Below are 15,588 nucleotides of genomic sequence, written 5' to 3' on the forward strand. Positions count from 1 at the left end.
GACGCTAAGCCCGGCCCACATCGACCCTCGGCCAATGGGATCGTCGCTGGGAGGCGCGCGCGAAAATTTATAAATATTTTTGGCGGTTAACATCAGTTGCACGCGGTAAACGAGACGGTGCGGACGTTGTGAGCGCGCGTGGCGTCGTTGCGGTTGGTTAATGCTGAATTAAAGACCGGTGTTTGGGGTGCGGAGGACTGTGTAGAGTGTGAATCGAGGCTTGTGGGTGTCGCAAATAGCGAGCATCGATGGAATTGCATACGCCAAAACGAGAGTCGCGGGCCCTGGGCCTGCAGGACGGACTTCCCTGCAGCCCGCCGATGTGCGACACGATGCTCTACCCCTGGAACTGGGGCGAGGAGGCGAGGAACGTGAACCTCAGCCCCGGGAGCTCGTGCTCGTCGCCGGAATACCGGGATCGCGGCGTCGCCGCCGTACGAGGATCCGGCAGCGCCGGAACCGGCATCAACGAAAACGGGAACGCCGACGGCGGAGGTGCCGGTACACGTTCCTCGTCCTCGGAGAGTCATCGCCGCGGTCGGCCGAGGGCCGATGCTTTGACGAATCTGATGAAGCAAGGCAGCACGTCACCGAGTAGCATCAAGTGTACCTTCTGCAACAGGGTCTTCCCGAGGGAGAAGAGCCTTCAGGCGCACCTGCGCACTCACACAGGTACAGATAATACACCGGGCGAGAGACGCCACCGGCAGAGTACGCTGTGCGTTACATTACTATACCTAACTTCACGTACACGCGTCTCCTCGTCGGGCATCACGCGTGTGTGTGGCGAACGGATCGCCACGGGAAGGGACGCACGGGGGGAGAAAAGGGGGGAACGTGGTTGCCTGCCTGCCTGCCTCCCCCCCTTCACCCTTCTGCGGGCCAACCGTCGTTCGGTTTGTAGCCGCCGTCGTCACGCGTACACCGAAGCGAATTAAATCCTACCGGCGTACGCGTAACGTAAACGTAACACGCGAAGGAGCTGGCGCAGCGCAACGAACCTTCCTTTTTTCTTTCTTTTCTTCCTTCCCGCTTTTCGCCACTTGCCGAAGTACTGGGTTCAGACTTTCCATGAAACGCGATTGCCGCTTGTTTCTTCTTCGTTTTCGCTTTACTTTATCACTATTCTCTTGTCTCCTAGCTCTCGGCTGCTCGTAGTTTTTCTCTCGCACCCTCTCGCCCTTTTTCTCTCTCTTTCTCCCTCTCTCTCTCGATTTGATATACTCTCACTTTCTTGCTTCTCCATCACAAAGCTTGAAAGATCGAACGCTCGCAAGATGTCCGTTCATTTTTTTTTTCCCACTTCTTTGTCCCGATACAATGTAGCAAAGACATGTGGAGGTACGGAACAAAGATCATGGATGGATAGATGAAAGTCATTGAAAAATGTTTAGAGAGCAACTTTTAAGTCACGTTTTGCACCGAAAATCTATCATTCAGTCATGACTGACCGCTGGTATGAACTGTGACTATTAACAGGTGGAAACAGGGCAGTTAGAATGGAAGCAACAATGGCGTTCGAAATTTAAATACGAAAGAACGATTTCATCTTTGTCACTATCACCAAGTGACTGTAGGCCACCTTTGCTTCATCACTTGTTGTCAATATGGCCATAAATCGTGACCATACGGATAAACATAGGGAAATTAATATCAACATCAGAAACATTAGTGTAGACTTGATGCATGCATAGTTTCAAAAAATAATTTCATACCAAATTTGACTGATTCAGAATTCACATTCCGATACTTATGATATCAAGTTTAATAATATTGGGACATTACAACGAATATATTAGTAATTTTCGGTTGATGTGGAAAATTGATATTTTTGGCAGAGAAAGCCTGGGATTCTATCACGTAACTTTTGTCAGCAGAGGTTTTCACTTGGGATGATAAAAGATGCCTAATACATTCCTTGGAAAATTCAGAGAATTGAGATTAAAGCCTTTTGACAATTCTGTTTCTTCTGCCTCCGACACATTAGCAAGTGAAAATACTGAAGATTAATTTTTATACTTGATTATCTTCTCTAAAATTGCAATCTCAAAGTGATGTAGAGTAGCTGACTACATATCCCGAGTCCAATATAATAGCAGATATTTTATTTGTATCCTGTTTTTATGTTTAAGGAGAACGACCTTATCCTTGCGATTATCCGGGTTGCACAAAAGCCTTCACGCAATCCGGGCAGTTGAAAACACACCAGCGTCTTCACACGGGAGAAAAACCATTTTTGTGTACGGAAGCTGGATGCGAAATGAGGTTTACTCACGCGAATCGTCATTGCCCGGATCATCCTTACGCGACGTTGACGAGATCCGATGACTTTGTGCTCAAGCCGGTAACCGGCAATACAGATCTGCCTCACGACGTCACACGCTGGCTAGAGCGGTACAAAATGTCGAGGGAAAGGGAAGACAGAACGCCAACTGGGAAAAATGAGCGGAAGAAAAAGGCGTGGAAATGCAGTATGGACAATCACAAGAGGACAAAATCCAGAAAAGGCCTGATGATGGACGCTACTGGTGAACAAGAAAATGTGGAGCGAAAAATTCAGTCCAACCAGAGGCTCTACTGCGGGGAAAGCCAGGACAGCCAAGAGGAAAGTCAGGACGAAGATCCGGTGGAAGCCTGCGCCATGCTTCAGATGTCCGAAGACGAAGAATCGACTCAGATGAGCAAACTCCCCATAACTCCGGTTCGCAGACCACTGGATAGACTGCAGCCAAAGAAACGCTGGCTAAGAGAAGCCTGCCTTGAACAACAGCTCGCAAAGCCGCTAAGATGGGATCCGCCGTCTAACGGTCAACAAAACTCTGACTCTGCTCAATTGGACATTGAGATTCCACGGGTTCAGTTCGGCACATCATTCAACGAAGGTTCGTGCATCGCGGAGCAGACTTCAGATTCAAGCCTGAGCACATTCAACGACACGTTGTGCTACAAGTCTGAGACGGAGATATTGGATTCTGTATCTCTGGGGTCTAATCCCAACTCGGATATATCCTGGAATTTATCCATCAAAGTGCCTCCCATTGACAATGAAGTCACTGTGGAAAATTGCTCAGCCGAGATCGGCTTCGGTGATAATTCTTCCTCCGTCAATCAGCACTGCTGGGATTCACTGGCGTGCGAGATCGTGCCCAGCGAAAATACCAAAGCATTTAACGTCTCTTCGATAGCCGCGAGTCCCCGCTGGACCTTGACAAACTCATTATTGGAGGAGCAACTTCCTTCGTCAAATTTCACCCCAGTCAAGAATAATTCAAATCAACTCTCTTCCGTGTCAGCGATGTCCTGCAGCAGGGAAAACGAGAGAAGACCTACGGTCCTGATGTTGGCTGGAAGTTGCGCCAACCCTGGCGTCAAGGAAGCTGTCCCGAACAATAACACAGCATTGAATCAGGTCAACGTCAATGAAAGAACCGGTCCAAAAGTTGTTGTGATTAAGCAGGAAGTGCAACAGCAGGACGATTTGATACCTGAAGATAACCAGAAGTGGCTTGGAGCACTTGCGCTCATGGAACTCGCCAAAACCCAACAGGAAGCTGCCAGAGTTTTGGGGCTGAACAAAGAAACGAGAACCCTTGTATTACCTGCCAACAAACAGTACACGCATCTTTAGACTGTGATCGTTATATTGGAAACCCATTTCGTATTCTTTAAATCTACAAAAGAGTTCGTGTCTCCGTTATTATAATTTCTTTTAACAAATTATTCACTGGTTTTGGGCTGTAATGTCTTTAAGATCAAATGTTACATCCCAAAATCCGACTGAAGCCTTATTGTATTCAAGAATAGTCAATTGTTGATCAATCGCTCATTCCATGTACAACATTTTGCTTCAAAGAGCCCCACAATGTTGATTTGAGAAAATATATATTTTGCCATTTCCTTGTAGCATTTGTTGAGGAATCGTTTTTCACCGTATGATTCAAGAGCGTTTCCACATTGTTCACATCTTTGCAATGATTGATAATGTGTTTTTTGAATTTGATGAAGCGGAAGCTAGCAGCCAGATAGCAGCCAAACATGTTCAACTTTTTGAGAATAGAAAATGCAGTTTGGTTTTATCCTTCTAATTCTACAAAAGTATCGGGGGTTCAAGGTATATCAAAAGTCTTTCAGATTTCACTGCCTTATTCGAATGAACATTAGAACTTTGGCTGTCAATACTGGCTGCTAGGTTCTGCCTGGTTAATGTGTTTTTGAATTTGTGAGCTAAACTTTCCCGATCCATCTTTAGCCACACATTCCTGATTTCTGATTCATATATTTGTACGATCATATGTGCACCGTTAGTAGCGATTAGATCTGAAGTGTGCTCAAAAGTTGCCATCTCTCGTTAGGAAGCAAGCCATTGGAATGTGAGAACATGACGATTGACGAAAGTTTGATTACTTTGTGATCAGGCTGAGTATGCATGCTTTGTTTTAAATATTCAATGGACCAAAAATAAAACTGATCAAATAACGCGACGATCATTTCCCTAAAGGGAAATAATTTTCAAATGGTATAAATGAATAAGCCATTTGCCATTCATCCGTCAGGTAGCTCGGTTGCTTCTTATCCGTTACGATTCTTTGTATTAATTATTGAGAGAATTGTTACCTTTGGCAATAGAAAGATAATAGAAAACATTAACGACTTCAGGAAAGAATATATCATTAACGTTTAATTATAATATAATGTTGTGACATGAATTTGTACAATGAAAGTATGACGACTTGTATGTACCTGTTGCTATTCTACAAACGAGCTAAGCGCTAAGTTGTATGTACATGGTGGAAGTCTCGGCAGTGAAACCCTGTCCAAAGACCTGTAAAGATGATTTTATTAATTGAGTAATATGCAGTTGTTACTAATGTCTTGCCTGAAACTTATGAGATCACGAAAAGGTGAATTACTATAACGAAGTAGACAAGCTGCAGTGGGATTTTTTTGAAAATTCCTTTAGATCGTTATGTTGTTAATTTTTCATTTATAGGAGTAATATGTAATGTTCTCGATCAAGTTCAAAAGTAATTATATACGTGATGCCTTCGGTGATAGAATATGCTTTAAGTCAGTGAAAATTGTCGAGTATGTAAGGTCAAAACGATGAGCCGTATCATTGGATATTTAAATATTGTTCAGTCTGTTTCTTTTTACCCGAAAGTGTCGCAGCTTTTTGGTATATCGATTTTGATATCAACTACAAAGGGTTGATTCGTAATTTCTATTCAAAAGATGATAAATACTTTTAGATTTTCTTCTTTTTTTTTTGTTTAGCAAAACTAAAGTTATTCAACAAGTTATTTGTTCGATTACGCATCTCAAATAAAGTAGATACTAGTCTAAAAGAAGCCAGGACCAATTTACTTCTCAGCATACAGTGTGGAAAAACGAATTATTTATTACTATTGTATGAACTATTACGATATATTGCTTTGTTCTACAAGGCAATGAAATTTTGTGTGATATTTAGTTGTAACAGTGAGAAAAAAAAATGTTCAGGAATGCTAAAGTAAATTTACAGCTATTATGGTAACAATGTTATGACTCGAGTTTATTAAGTATTTAATTGGAACAAAATTAGTTACTATTTATCTGAAATTATTATTATTATTATTATTATTATTATTATAAATAAATGCATAAATCGTTGTAACTCACGGAAGGGAGTCGCAAACTCAGAGGAGCTTACACACTCGTTTCACCCAGCTCCAAATTTACCACCAGATGTACATATATCTTATATTTTAATAAATATTTTCACACAAAATCTATACGGTACCTGTACTTACGGGTTTTTTTCCAAATCTGTGATTAAAAAACAAATCTTACAGAAATTTTTTTATTATTATTATAAATCTTTTTACAAATATTGGTGATATACATCGATTCGGAGCTCACCGTTAATATGTGAGAATGCGAATAACCAAGCTGACATTCGATTAAAAGTAAAAGCTATTTTTAGATTTCTTTGACCATGTACTAGAACAGAAAAACTTTGATACAGTTCTAAATTAAACATCTATCGATTGAGTACACAAAATTGAAATGATAAACATATTGTTCGGCTTACATGTCTAATGATTAAATATATGATAAAAAAAAATTATTGGGCTCATTAGCTACATTTTCTGAAATTATGTATAATAACAATCTATAAGTGATCACGATCAAACTAATCAGTGATCAAAGAGTCAAATTAGTACGCTGACTTCATTACGCATAGAATGTCATTAACTTTCAACATTGGGATACATTCTATACCAATAGAAAAATCGTCCTTTCACTTGATTAGATACTGACGTACGACTGATCACAAATCATCTGGACGCTTTCGTTCTCGATGTCGCCAGGGTTTTGCTTCTTTGCGTACGGGTTTCACGTTTAGTCGGTTCTGTCGGTGTACCAACACCCGATGCTGAAATGCCACTTGTAGCATTCGAAGTTTTCACATTCGATGATGTGTTTCCGTTCAATCCAGACCTGGATCTCAAAATTCTAGCTGAACTTCTCATTCTACATGTTTTCGTATTACTTTTACTTGGCATTTCAATCATCGCCTGTTCCTCGAGGTCTGAAGTCGGAATTAGGTCTGAAGTATTTGACTGCAAGCTCTCCTCTCCCATCAAATTGGAACTTTCGATTTCAGACTGTGAATCGTTCACTTCGTCCATCTTAAACGCTGAAACACAATTTGTTTTATCCTGCTGACTCTTGCTCCTTATTCTAGCTGAGCTTCTGAACTTCGTCTTCCTGTCATCGAGGTCGCATCCTTCCGTTTTTGAATCGTACACTTCATCCGTTGATGGGACGACATCCGGATCATTTAAATCTCTCTTCTGTTTAATGTCACTGCTCTGAGATCGAGACCTCGGAGCTCTAGCGGAAGACCTCAATCTCTCTTTGTGCCGACTGTGCTCAAGCATCGCAGGCCTGATGTCCATTTCACCATTGCTCTGATCTGAGTCTGTTTCGGATTCATCTGCAAACTGAAGTCTTACTCTCGATTTTTTAACAATGGACAGAGTCTCCTCGTACAGATTTATCACCAGTGGTTCGTTATTCTTCTCATTTTCAAAACTGTATTGGCACTTCTCCCTTGAAGCAGAACCAAGCATCGATGATCCTTCGTTAGTGGAATGTAAATGTGGCGCATTGGTAACGATGCATTCTGACACGTTTTCGATTCCAATGTGTGTGTTCTTCAAGGAGCTCGCAAGCTTCTCCACATCATCAGATTTCGCGATTGACAAGGGAGAATTTTTCGGAGAATTCTCGGCATTACACAGGTACTTAATATCTGGAGATTCGATCTTTAATTCTGAAACAGCTCTCTGCTGTTTTACTAGTTCGATGATCCGTTCGTTTTTGTCTAAGCCATGCAACCCCGTTTCATCGAGAATTTCACTTAGTTGCTTGGAAATGCTTGGGAACAGGAAAGCGGTCAGATTAATTATTCGGACAAACGTTTTCTCATCTTTAATTGACAAGTAAGAATTTTTTCGATAATTTTTATTGCCGGATCGGTGCCCAAATTCTAAGAATCCAGTATTAAAGTCATCGTTCCTTCTTTTCTGTTTAGCAAGTTCAATTAACCGCTCGATCATCTCTACTTCACTCAATTTTGGTTCGGCAAGAATTTGAGCTACTTGCTCGGAAAAGTGCGCAGATAGCAAAGTTGCGATGCTGTTTATCCATGAACTCCTTTTTTCATTCGTACTTTCCTCCGTATATCCTGGGTAAGATCCTGTGCTTGTGTTCGGATTGCCGATATCAGAAGCGGAGTCTAAATACTTTTCCAAATTTTTCCTCCTTACAGATTTAGGGAACGCGTGATCGCCAGATGCTTGAGGTCCCTGTCTTGACGATTTGGGTGATTGAGACACATCCTCGTACTCGTCAAGGTCGATGCTTACTTTGGTCAACTTCAGCAAAGGTGGAGTTTTGTTGCGACGTATTGTTCTCGGTTTTCTAACACATGGCTTCATTGCCGGAGTGGTGATTTTCGAGGTTTCGATATTGCTGCTGGTGCAGATGTATTTGTTCACATCGATGCTGCCTGGGTCAGGTACTGTGAACTCTGTAAATGAAAAGGGAAAATTGGACGAATAGAAAGGTGAAACTCGCATGAAATTACAACATAATACAGAGAATTTAATATACTCACTACCAAAGTCAGCAGCATCTTGAAACCTGTTGCAGAACTGATATTCGAACACCATTTCTTTGGCAGATACGTAAATGGGGTGACTTTGGAGATGAAATCTTTCGCAAATATCAACAGCTTCCAAAGCGACGCTGATTCCATTCTGTTTATCATCGGAGTCCAATTCTCTTATAAACCGACTGAAGTTGATAAGAAATAGAACATACTCGACTGCGTTGTAGTAGCACTTCCAAGGATGCCGTTTCACCCTGTTACTCTCCGGTACGTTTTGCCAAGCAAATGTCTCGGGATGTTTCGACCACAGCATCTTTCTTTGCAGCGTGAAAGCCCCACTGAAATGGGACATGGCTTCCTTGAGGTATCCCTGCAAAAAGTAGAGCTGTGCCCTGATACGCGTACTGGCGAGTACAAGATTCTGGTAATAAACGCTGCTGCATTTGTAGCAGAGACAGTTTTTATGCTCCAAAAATTGTGGTTGTTTAAAAACCGTCTTCCTGAATACAGGTGACGAATCGTTAACGCGAGAATCTCTGCAGCCTGGTTCATTCAGCCCCATCGTCTGGGTCTCAGGATTATTTGTGTTCTGGGATTCCGTGATGTGTTCAATGTCAAGAATGTACTCCAAGCCTTGCAGTTTGACAAGACAATCGTCTAGGTGCATGCGCGAGAGGTCGATGAAGCATAAATTTTTAAGACACTCTGCGACACGCAGCGTAAGCCCCGAGGACTGAGCTAACTTTAGTCGATTAGTAAGGTGGGATGAAATCTCCTTGAACGACAACACGCTGTTCATACTCAGCGACAGATCCGCTGTACACGTGAGAAGAATCTCAGAAGTGTATAACTGCTTTTTCTTAGCTCCCACTGCGAGATAAAAAAAAATTGGTAAGAATATTTTAGCTGAAAATCGTAACTGAAATTAGGAGATATAGTCACCCCTGGGTTGTGGCGAATATTCCATTAGAACCAAGAAGGAATACAAGCATTTGACGAGATAGATCATGTGTTTTTTGCTCCTAGTATCGTTTGAGCAGAATGGATAATTCTGCAGAGCGGTTTTCATGCTCAATAAAAAAAGCTGAATATTTTTGAGAGGGTGGACGGTCGGAAGCGCCACAGTTCTGTCCAAAAGTTTGGCCCCATCTTCGTGCTGAAAATAAAATGATGAAAAAAACGGTATTAACAGATTGAAAGCAAATAAAAAGGGGCATTTGGAAGCTGTGTAATACCTTGCCAATTTCAAAGTAAAATTTCGACAAACCAAGGCAAAAAAATGCGATAGCGTCGTTACTTTCAGTATCAGAGGAGGTTTGTAGTTCTGTCATCAATTTGTTCGCAGTTCTAATCCAGTCGCTGTCGATAGTCCTCAGGGAAATACTTCGCCCGACCACTGTGTATTGCAAAATTATTAACTATAATCTTACAAACGATATGCTTTTCTTTGCCAAAGTGTGCGCCGTTTTTAACTGGTTATTTAACGGACGACGAAGAAGCTTACCCTGAAGACAAGTGCTTGCATCTTTCAAGTTAGAAGCAAGTTTGTAAGCCAGATTCCACGCTTTACTCTCCAACATTGAAAAGTGATGCAATCGACAGAATTCCCCAGCAATCACCAGGGTGCGCAACATCATGAGCGAATGCCATTCTCCAATATGGTTATTCTACGAAGAGTAGCAGTCGATACCATTATTGATATTACTACTAGTGTCAGTATTGTTGCGGCAGTTTTTCAAACTCTATACTTTGTGAAAGTGAAATCATTTGAAGCAGTCAACTTACAACATTGTTTTCAATGCAAAGGCTCCAATTGTTCAAGGCCTGGTGTAAGTTGGCGAAAAGCTGAGAATCCTCTCCAATGTTGATCTTAGTGTACGCAGGCACAACGTTGTCACTGTTGCTGGGCTCTCCCTCGGGAGATGCTGATTTGGAGGCGCACAGTGCAAACTTAGTTGTTCGCATTTCAGCTTTTGTATGATCTATAATATTGTGCAGATTAACTACAAAAGTGTAAAAGTCAAAACTGGCGGCAGTCGCAAGGTGTAAATTGCTGGTGATTTTGTCTTCTTTCAGCTTTACGATCGCCCGCTTCAAGTACTCGGCAAAATTCTGGTCATACTGATATTGGAGCATGTGGTATCCCAGCATTTGAACTCCTTGAGCGTAGACCAGTCCCTCAGAATTGAGAATTTCCAACTCGTCGAGCGTGGCCTGCATAGAGAGGGACAAATTGCACCGTCCCTCTTGCAAGCCCCTCAATTCCTGAATACAAAGTTCATTCAGATCGTAATCGTCCAGCTTCACTTTAATCCCAATAGTGGAAATAGCGTCACTGTCTTCTCGCAGACAAGCGAGCATGGTCATTGATAAGATGTCCGATGACGTTGCACAAGCGTGCTTTATGCTCGCCCACATGCGGAATGCTTTGCTGTCGGCATCGCGGTAACTCAGTAGGCCATTCAAGGCGCACAGCGTCAATGCTTCTCTGTAACTTCCATGATTATAGTGAACGCTACTGAGCCTGTGGAGGACATAGGACAGAGGATTCTTCATGGATAGCAAGATGTTTGACGATTTGAGCCCCTCAAATTTTACAATAGCAGAGCACAGAAGGGAGAAGAGGTACACGCTCTCTTCATACGCCACTTTGTGACAGCTTACGCTCAGGTTGTAGATATGTATCGCGCAATTATTCCAGAGAGCAGACCATTGTGCGCATTTACACAACTTCATTTCGAATATTGTCGCGAGAGTTTCTTCGAGAAGTTCTTGCACGCACGGAAATATACTACTGAGCAAATCATTGGCAGGTATTTTGGAGAGGGTAGCCAAACACTTCATGCTGACCACAGTGACCGTATGCGTAGTCGTCCGCATTACACAATTATTCTCACGACACACTTCGCAACTGTTTGACCAGCTCGAGTTTAAAACAGTAAACATGAGATGTATTACGCCAAGAATTTCCTGCAGCGATGTAGCCTTTAAAAATTCAAGATTGTTAGCGGCAATATAACGCTCCCAGTGCACCAATACAGGCTGTACAATAAAGCCTATCATCCGCATATTTAATGCGGCTGCCTTGCTGTCGTGATAAATCTGAGTAATTTTAAGAGTTTCATTTCTTAGTTTTGAAAGTTTCCAATGCGATAACTTCATCGAGTCATTTATAGACTCTAACAGTATCATTCCCATGTGTCTATAGAGTGAAAGGCAAAAGCATAGTTCCGGATCTCTGCTGAAAATGGTTTCAACGATTGAACAGCTACCCGCTAAGACCGTGGGAGCATTTTTCACCCGCGTTGAGGTAATGGCAGCAACGGTAGTTGAATTTATGAAACGTAGAATGTCTTGGTAAACGTCGTACTTTTCTTCGTCTGTCAGACTTACATCGATCTTAGATAGAAAGCTCTTTATAATACTACGATGGTTCTGATTAGTAGTATTGTGTTTACACTGTCCGAGTAGAATATCAAGATTTGTTAGGTAGCGAATCGTTCTGCACAAGACGAACATGGTACGCTCCTTAACTATAACTTCCAGTACCCTCAACTCGTTACTTATTAAATCTAACAACAGCTTGTGTTTGGCTTTATCGAGTTTGCAGGGTGTTTTAGTTCCGGTTAATTTTTCTGCAGCATCACGCCACAAACCGGCAATTTTTGGGTACATGTCTAATTGCTGAGGGGTCAAGCCGTTAACGATGTTTCCAGGAAAAGACCATACTATGATATTCATAGCCTCGTGATACAACTGCATGATGATTAGTATTCGAGCGACGTGATACAGGCTAGAGAAGTACTTTATAAAATCTGGTATTTCTGTCAAGGAAGAGCATAGCTTGTCTGCTATTTTAAAAAGTCTTTTCCCATTTTGGATATCTGTAGATTGCAAGCGTGCTGCTGAGTGTGACAGACATAGCAGAGCTTTGAAGATGAATCTGTTCATTTTTGGATGAAGATCCCATTCTAATAGTTTCTGAAAAAGAAGGAAAAAAATAGATGAGATAGCTCCAGTTATCTTATTCGTGTCGATTAACAGATAAATTTGGAATAACATTTTAGGCAAGCACTATGCTAGTATATCAAATTATGCTAGATACAATTAAGCAGTTTTCTTAATCTTGACCACTTTTCAACCCAAATTCTGCACATCGCATGACATGCGATTTCTACAAGTACCTTTACTTCGCTTGCAACGCTTTCCAATTTGTCAGCCAGAATCGAGTTGATCCATTTTTCAATCTTTCCTTGATGTTCCATTGTTTTCTGTAACAATTTTAGGAAACAATGACAGATACCTAAACAAAAGTGCATCAAGTTTTTTTCGTTTTTTGTTTTATCAAAAATAATTCGTAAACGTGGGCTTGCGAAATGACAAAAAAAAAAATACTTAATGTCTCCATCGAATTGTAACAGAGTCCGCATGTTTAACCGATAACCTAAATATAATGTCCGTTTCAAAGATGTGTTAAAAATATGCCGCCTTTACTTACAGCCTAGATATTATGTTATTGGTATGCACCGACAATATACCATAAGTGCATTACGAGGTAGTTACTAATTTAGTAACCAGCACGTTAATTTTGAAATAAATAATGACGATAAACAGTCCAAACTGACAACAAATTCAAACTACGGCGCGGCCATTTTTGTTTACGAAAAACTGAGCTAACTGAGCGGGAATGGATGGAATCGATGGAAGGATAGAAGAATGGAGAATTCCATAAGGCAGCGATATAATTTTCCGTATACGATATTCAGCGCCACCTACGGGTCTGAGCTCAAACTAAATACTCCCCACCTCTTGATTTTGCGCCAAATTCATATCAATTCATGAGAAGGCAAGTGAAGCGTTGACTTCAATGCGAAGTCAGTGCGATATCTAAAATTGATGTTTTATGTCGGTTTTATTCCCTTTTTTTGGGTTAATTTTATTCAATGATAATCAATCGGAGGCTAATTATTGAAAGTGATTTTCCTTCATTATAGACTTAACTTTTACGCGATATAGTATGTAATTTAGAATGTGAACTGACCACAGTATCATTTACTAATAAATAAGCCACTATTATCAGTCGGAGCGAGCTGCGCGTGGCGTCTGAGCATAAGCAGATGTTCAGCAAATTGCCGCCGCGAGCCCCGTCAGGCGTAAATTTGAATACCACGAACCGTAAGGTGTGTACAATAGCGTTTTCCGGTTAAAATATTTCGATAACAGCGAAATCAATAAAGTAGGGAATTATTACACAGCGCAAGTATGATGAGCTGCAAAATCTAATTACTTGAGGTGCGTTCTGATAACAGCTTCAAGTGTTCAAGACATTGTTGTATCTTTATTTAATACGTAAAAGTAAAAACGGACAAATGATGTTTTGGTGTGTGAACGGCCATCAATAACTTCCTATTGGCGGATTCGACTTAGAGTACTATTAAAGGTGCGCATTGAGTGCGGTTTGCCCAGTTTTCTGTCTTTCAATAAGTTAGAAACCAGAGAATCTGCATTTAGTACGGACTCTTTTGAGCTGAATTCTCCATATGTAAACCGTGCCTGCAGTAGGCATATCGATATTCAGCATGGCGCTACGTTTGAAAACTTGATGGAGCATGCAACCGAACAATTTGAATGTCGTTGAATGCGTACAAACGTTTTGGGCAATTCAAAGTATGACGTGAATAGAAAGAAAGTTACATAGAATATGCTTTTAGACATGTGGTTAGGTGACCAGAATTCTTTTGAATTATAAAACTGGAGTCTTATACCTATATATGCGTGATAAAAGTCGTATATTTTGTATTTGGATTTTATTACTTGCGTACTGTTTGTTTTTTGTTTTTTCATTAAAAATCTAGTTGTTGGAATGCAACTCTACACATGTGGTGGGTATAATATGTAAAACTACATACTATAGTATTTGTTATAATGTATATGTATATAATATTATTATGCCTTACGTAATCTTGTCACGTATTCAGCCTAATATTTGTATGTACCATTTATGTATCTATGTATAATATGTATACTATAATTCGTAATAATACAATGACGACTTAAATATATTTTGATAGTTATGACTGAACTCGTGACGGTTACACAGCAGTGCAGTTTATATCGTTATTGTACCAAATATTTGCGTACACGTTAGTCCATAATTAATTGAATTCAATATTCTTTTCATTCATCACCACGTAACTTCAATATTCACTCAAATATGATCATCTATTTACAAATATACAGAACTTGATTCAATTCCGATAAAATCATACGATTTTCAACATTCGTACGCATTTCTTGAATTTGTTCACGTGTATCGAAAATTTTGTCGGCACTACTTTATACATATTACAATATCTATGTATATATATATATATATATATATATATATTTATTTATATTATATATATATTTTTGCTTTTTGTTAAATTTCATCCGGAAATAAGTCGTGACTTACACAGTGTACGGTGATAATGTTTAGTCAAAAAATACTATACTATAAGTAATTATTTTAATAATCGGGGGAACGAATAAATGTGCCGAAATGTGATAGATGCAGTCCTAGATATAATGTGAACGACAATAACGTAGAACTTTAAAAAAATCTCTGATGCGCGGTATGAAACTTCGTACTAACGATTTCACGCAGTTCACGACGACTCACAACTCAGCTCGATCACTTCCTGTACACATAAATTTACATAATCGAGATTTGAGTTACAAAGACTCTCAACAAGTCTCTGTCAAGGAAAAATAGTTAGATAGATTGACGTTTGAGTGGCGATAGGTTTGACTTTTTTTTCGTACAAAAATAAAAGCAGCTTAGGGAAAAATTTCTTACACTGGACTGGGCGCTGGAAACATATCTGTAGTTTTGTGTCGAACACCATTAAAAATCTAACTTTTCATTAGATTTAAGAAATTTTCTATAGAATCTAGATTGTTTCATATTATACAAGGGTTCACAGTAAATGAACCGTTAATTCTGCCTATCGACTAAGAAAATCGATATATTAACAAAACTTAAACCAATTGTAGCAAGATCGCATGACAATTGAATAGAATTGTGGGGGTCCATTCGTCTATTAATTATACTCTAAATGGCAAGAGTTTTTCAATTAGAGAGAAACAAAAACACAAACGTCGTAATTCGGGTGCATTAAAAACAAGGGTAGAGAATGAACCGTTATATGCGCATTGTGACAACGGTATTTGGTAAGAAGCAAAAACAAGAAATCGCACGTGACGTCAAAGTGTACGTAAGTTTGATTAGCAGGATATTGCAGAGTAAATGAATGTGTCGACACTTGACGCAATTATGAACTCTCGCTAAAGGAACTGTTGAATAAATGAAATATCGTTTGTTTCATATTTTTACTTTGTTTTTTTTTTTATATCTTTTCTTTCTTTTCTTCTTCCAAATTGTTCTTTGT

At 40.2% G+C, this 15,588-nt stretch overlaps 2 protein-coding genes across 2 annotated transcripts; one reads left to right on the plus strand and one right to left on the minus strand.

Annotated features, from left to right (window-relative positions):
* Positions 1-115: 115 nt before the first annotated feature.
* Positions 116-4,922, plus strand: LOC124411992. The gene is made up of 2 exons (XM_046891621.1): positions 116-672; positions 2,133-4,922. The coding sequence occupies exons 1-2, from the start codon at positions 249-251 to the stop codon at positions 3,626-3,628; spliced, it is 1,920 nt and encodes a 639-aa protein (XP_046747577.1). The 5' UTR covers positions 116-248; the 3' UTR covers positions 3,629-4,922.
* A 938-nt stretch (positions 4,923-5,860) lies between these two features.
* LOC124411978 lies at positions 5,861-12,821 on the minus strand. Its single transcript, XM_046891568.1, has 8 exons — positions 12,657-12,821; positions 12,343-12,429; positions 9,944-12,139; positions 9,663-9,825; positions 9,394-9,554; positions 9,101-9,314; positions 8,165-9,028; positions 5,861-8,077 (listed from the first exon to the last, which is right to left on the minus strand). The coding sequence occupies exons 2-8, from the start codon at positions 12,421-12,423 to the stop codon at positions 6,318-6,320; spliced, it is 5,439 nt and encodes a 1,812-aa protein (XP_046747524.1). The 5' UTR covers positions 12,424-12,429; positions 12,657-12,821; the 3' UTR covers positions 5,861-6,317.
* Between the last annotated feature and the right edge of the window lie 2,767 nt (positions 12,822-15,588).

This window comes from Diprion similis, chromosome 10 (assembly GCF_021155765.1).
Source record: "Diprion similis isolate iyDipSimi1 chromosome 10, iyDipSimi1.1, whole genome shotgun sequence".
Taxonomy (NCBI): Eukaryota; Metazoa; Arthropoda; class Insecta; order Hymenoptera; family Diprionidae; genus Diprion; species Diprion similis.

Excerpts from the sequence above, each read along its gene's own strand:
- LOC124411992 (XM_046891621.1), top strand. The coding sequence starts at position 249 with ATGGAATTGCATACGCCAAAACGAGAGTCGCGGGCCCTGGGCCTGCAG. Across the intron at positions 673-2,132 it reads GCACCTGCGCACTCACACAG|GAGAACGACCTTATCCTTGC; the intron begins GTACAGATAATA and ends TTTATGTTTAAG.
- LOC124411978 (XM_046891568.1), bottom strand. The coding sequence starts at position 12,423 with ATGGAACATCAAGGAAAGATTGAAAAATGGATCAACTCGATTCTGGCT. Across the intron at positions 12,140-12,342 it reads GCGTTGCAAGCGAAGTAAAG|AAACTATTAGAATGGGATCT; the intron begins GTACTTGTAGAA and ends CTTCTTTTTCAG. Across the intron at positions 9,555-9,662 it reads TGCAAGCACTTGTCTTCAGG|TGGTCGGGCGAAGTATTTCC; the intron begins GTAAGCTTCTTC and ends TGCAATACACAG.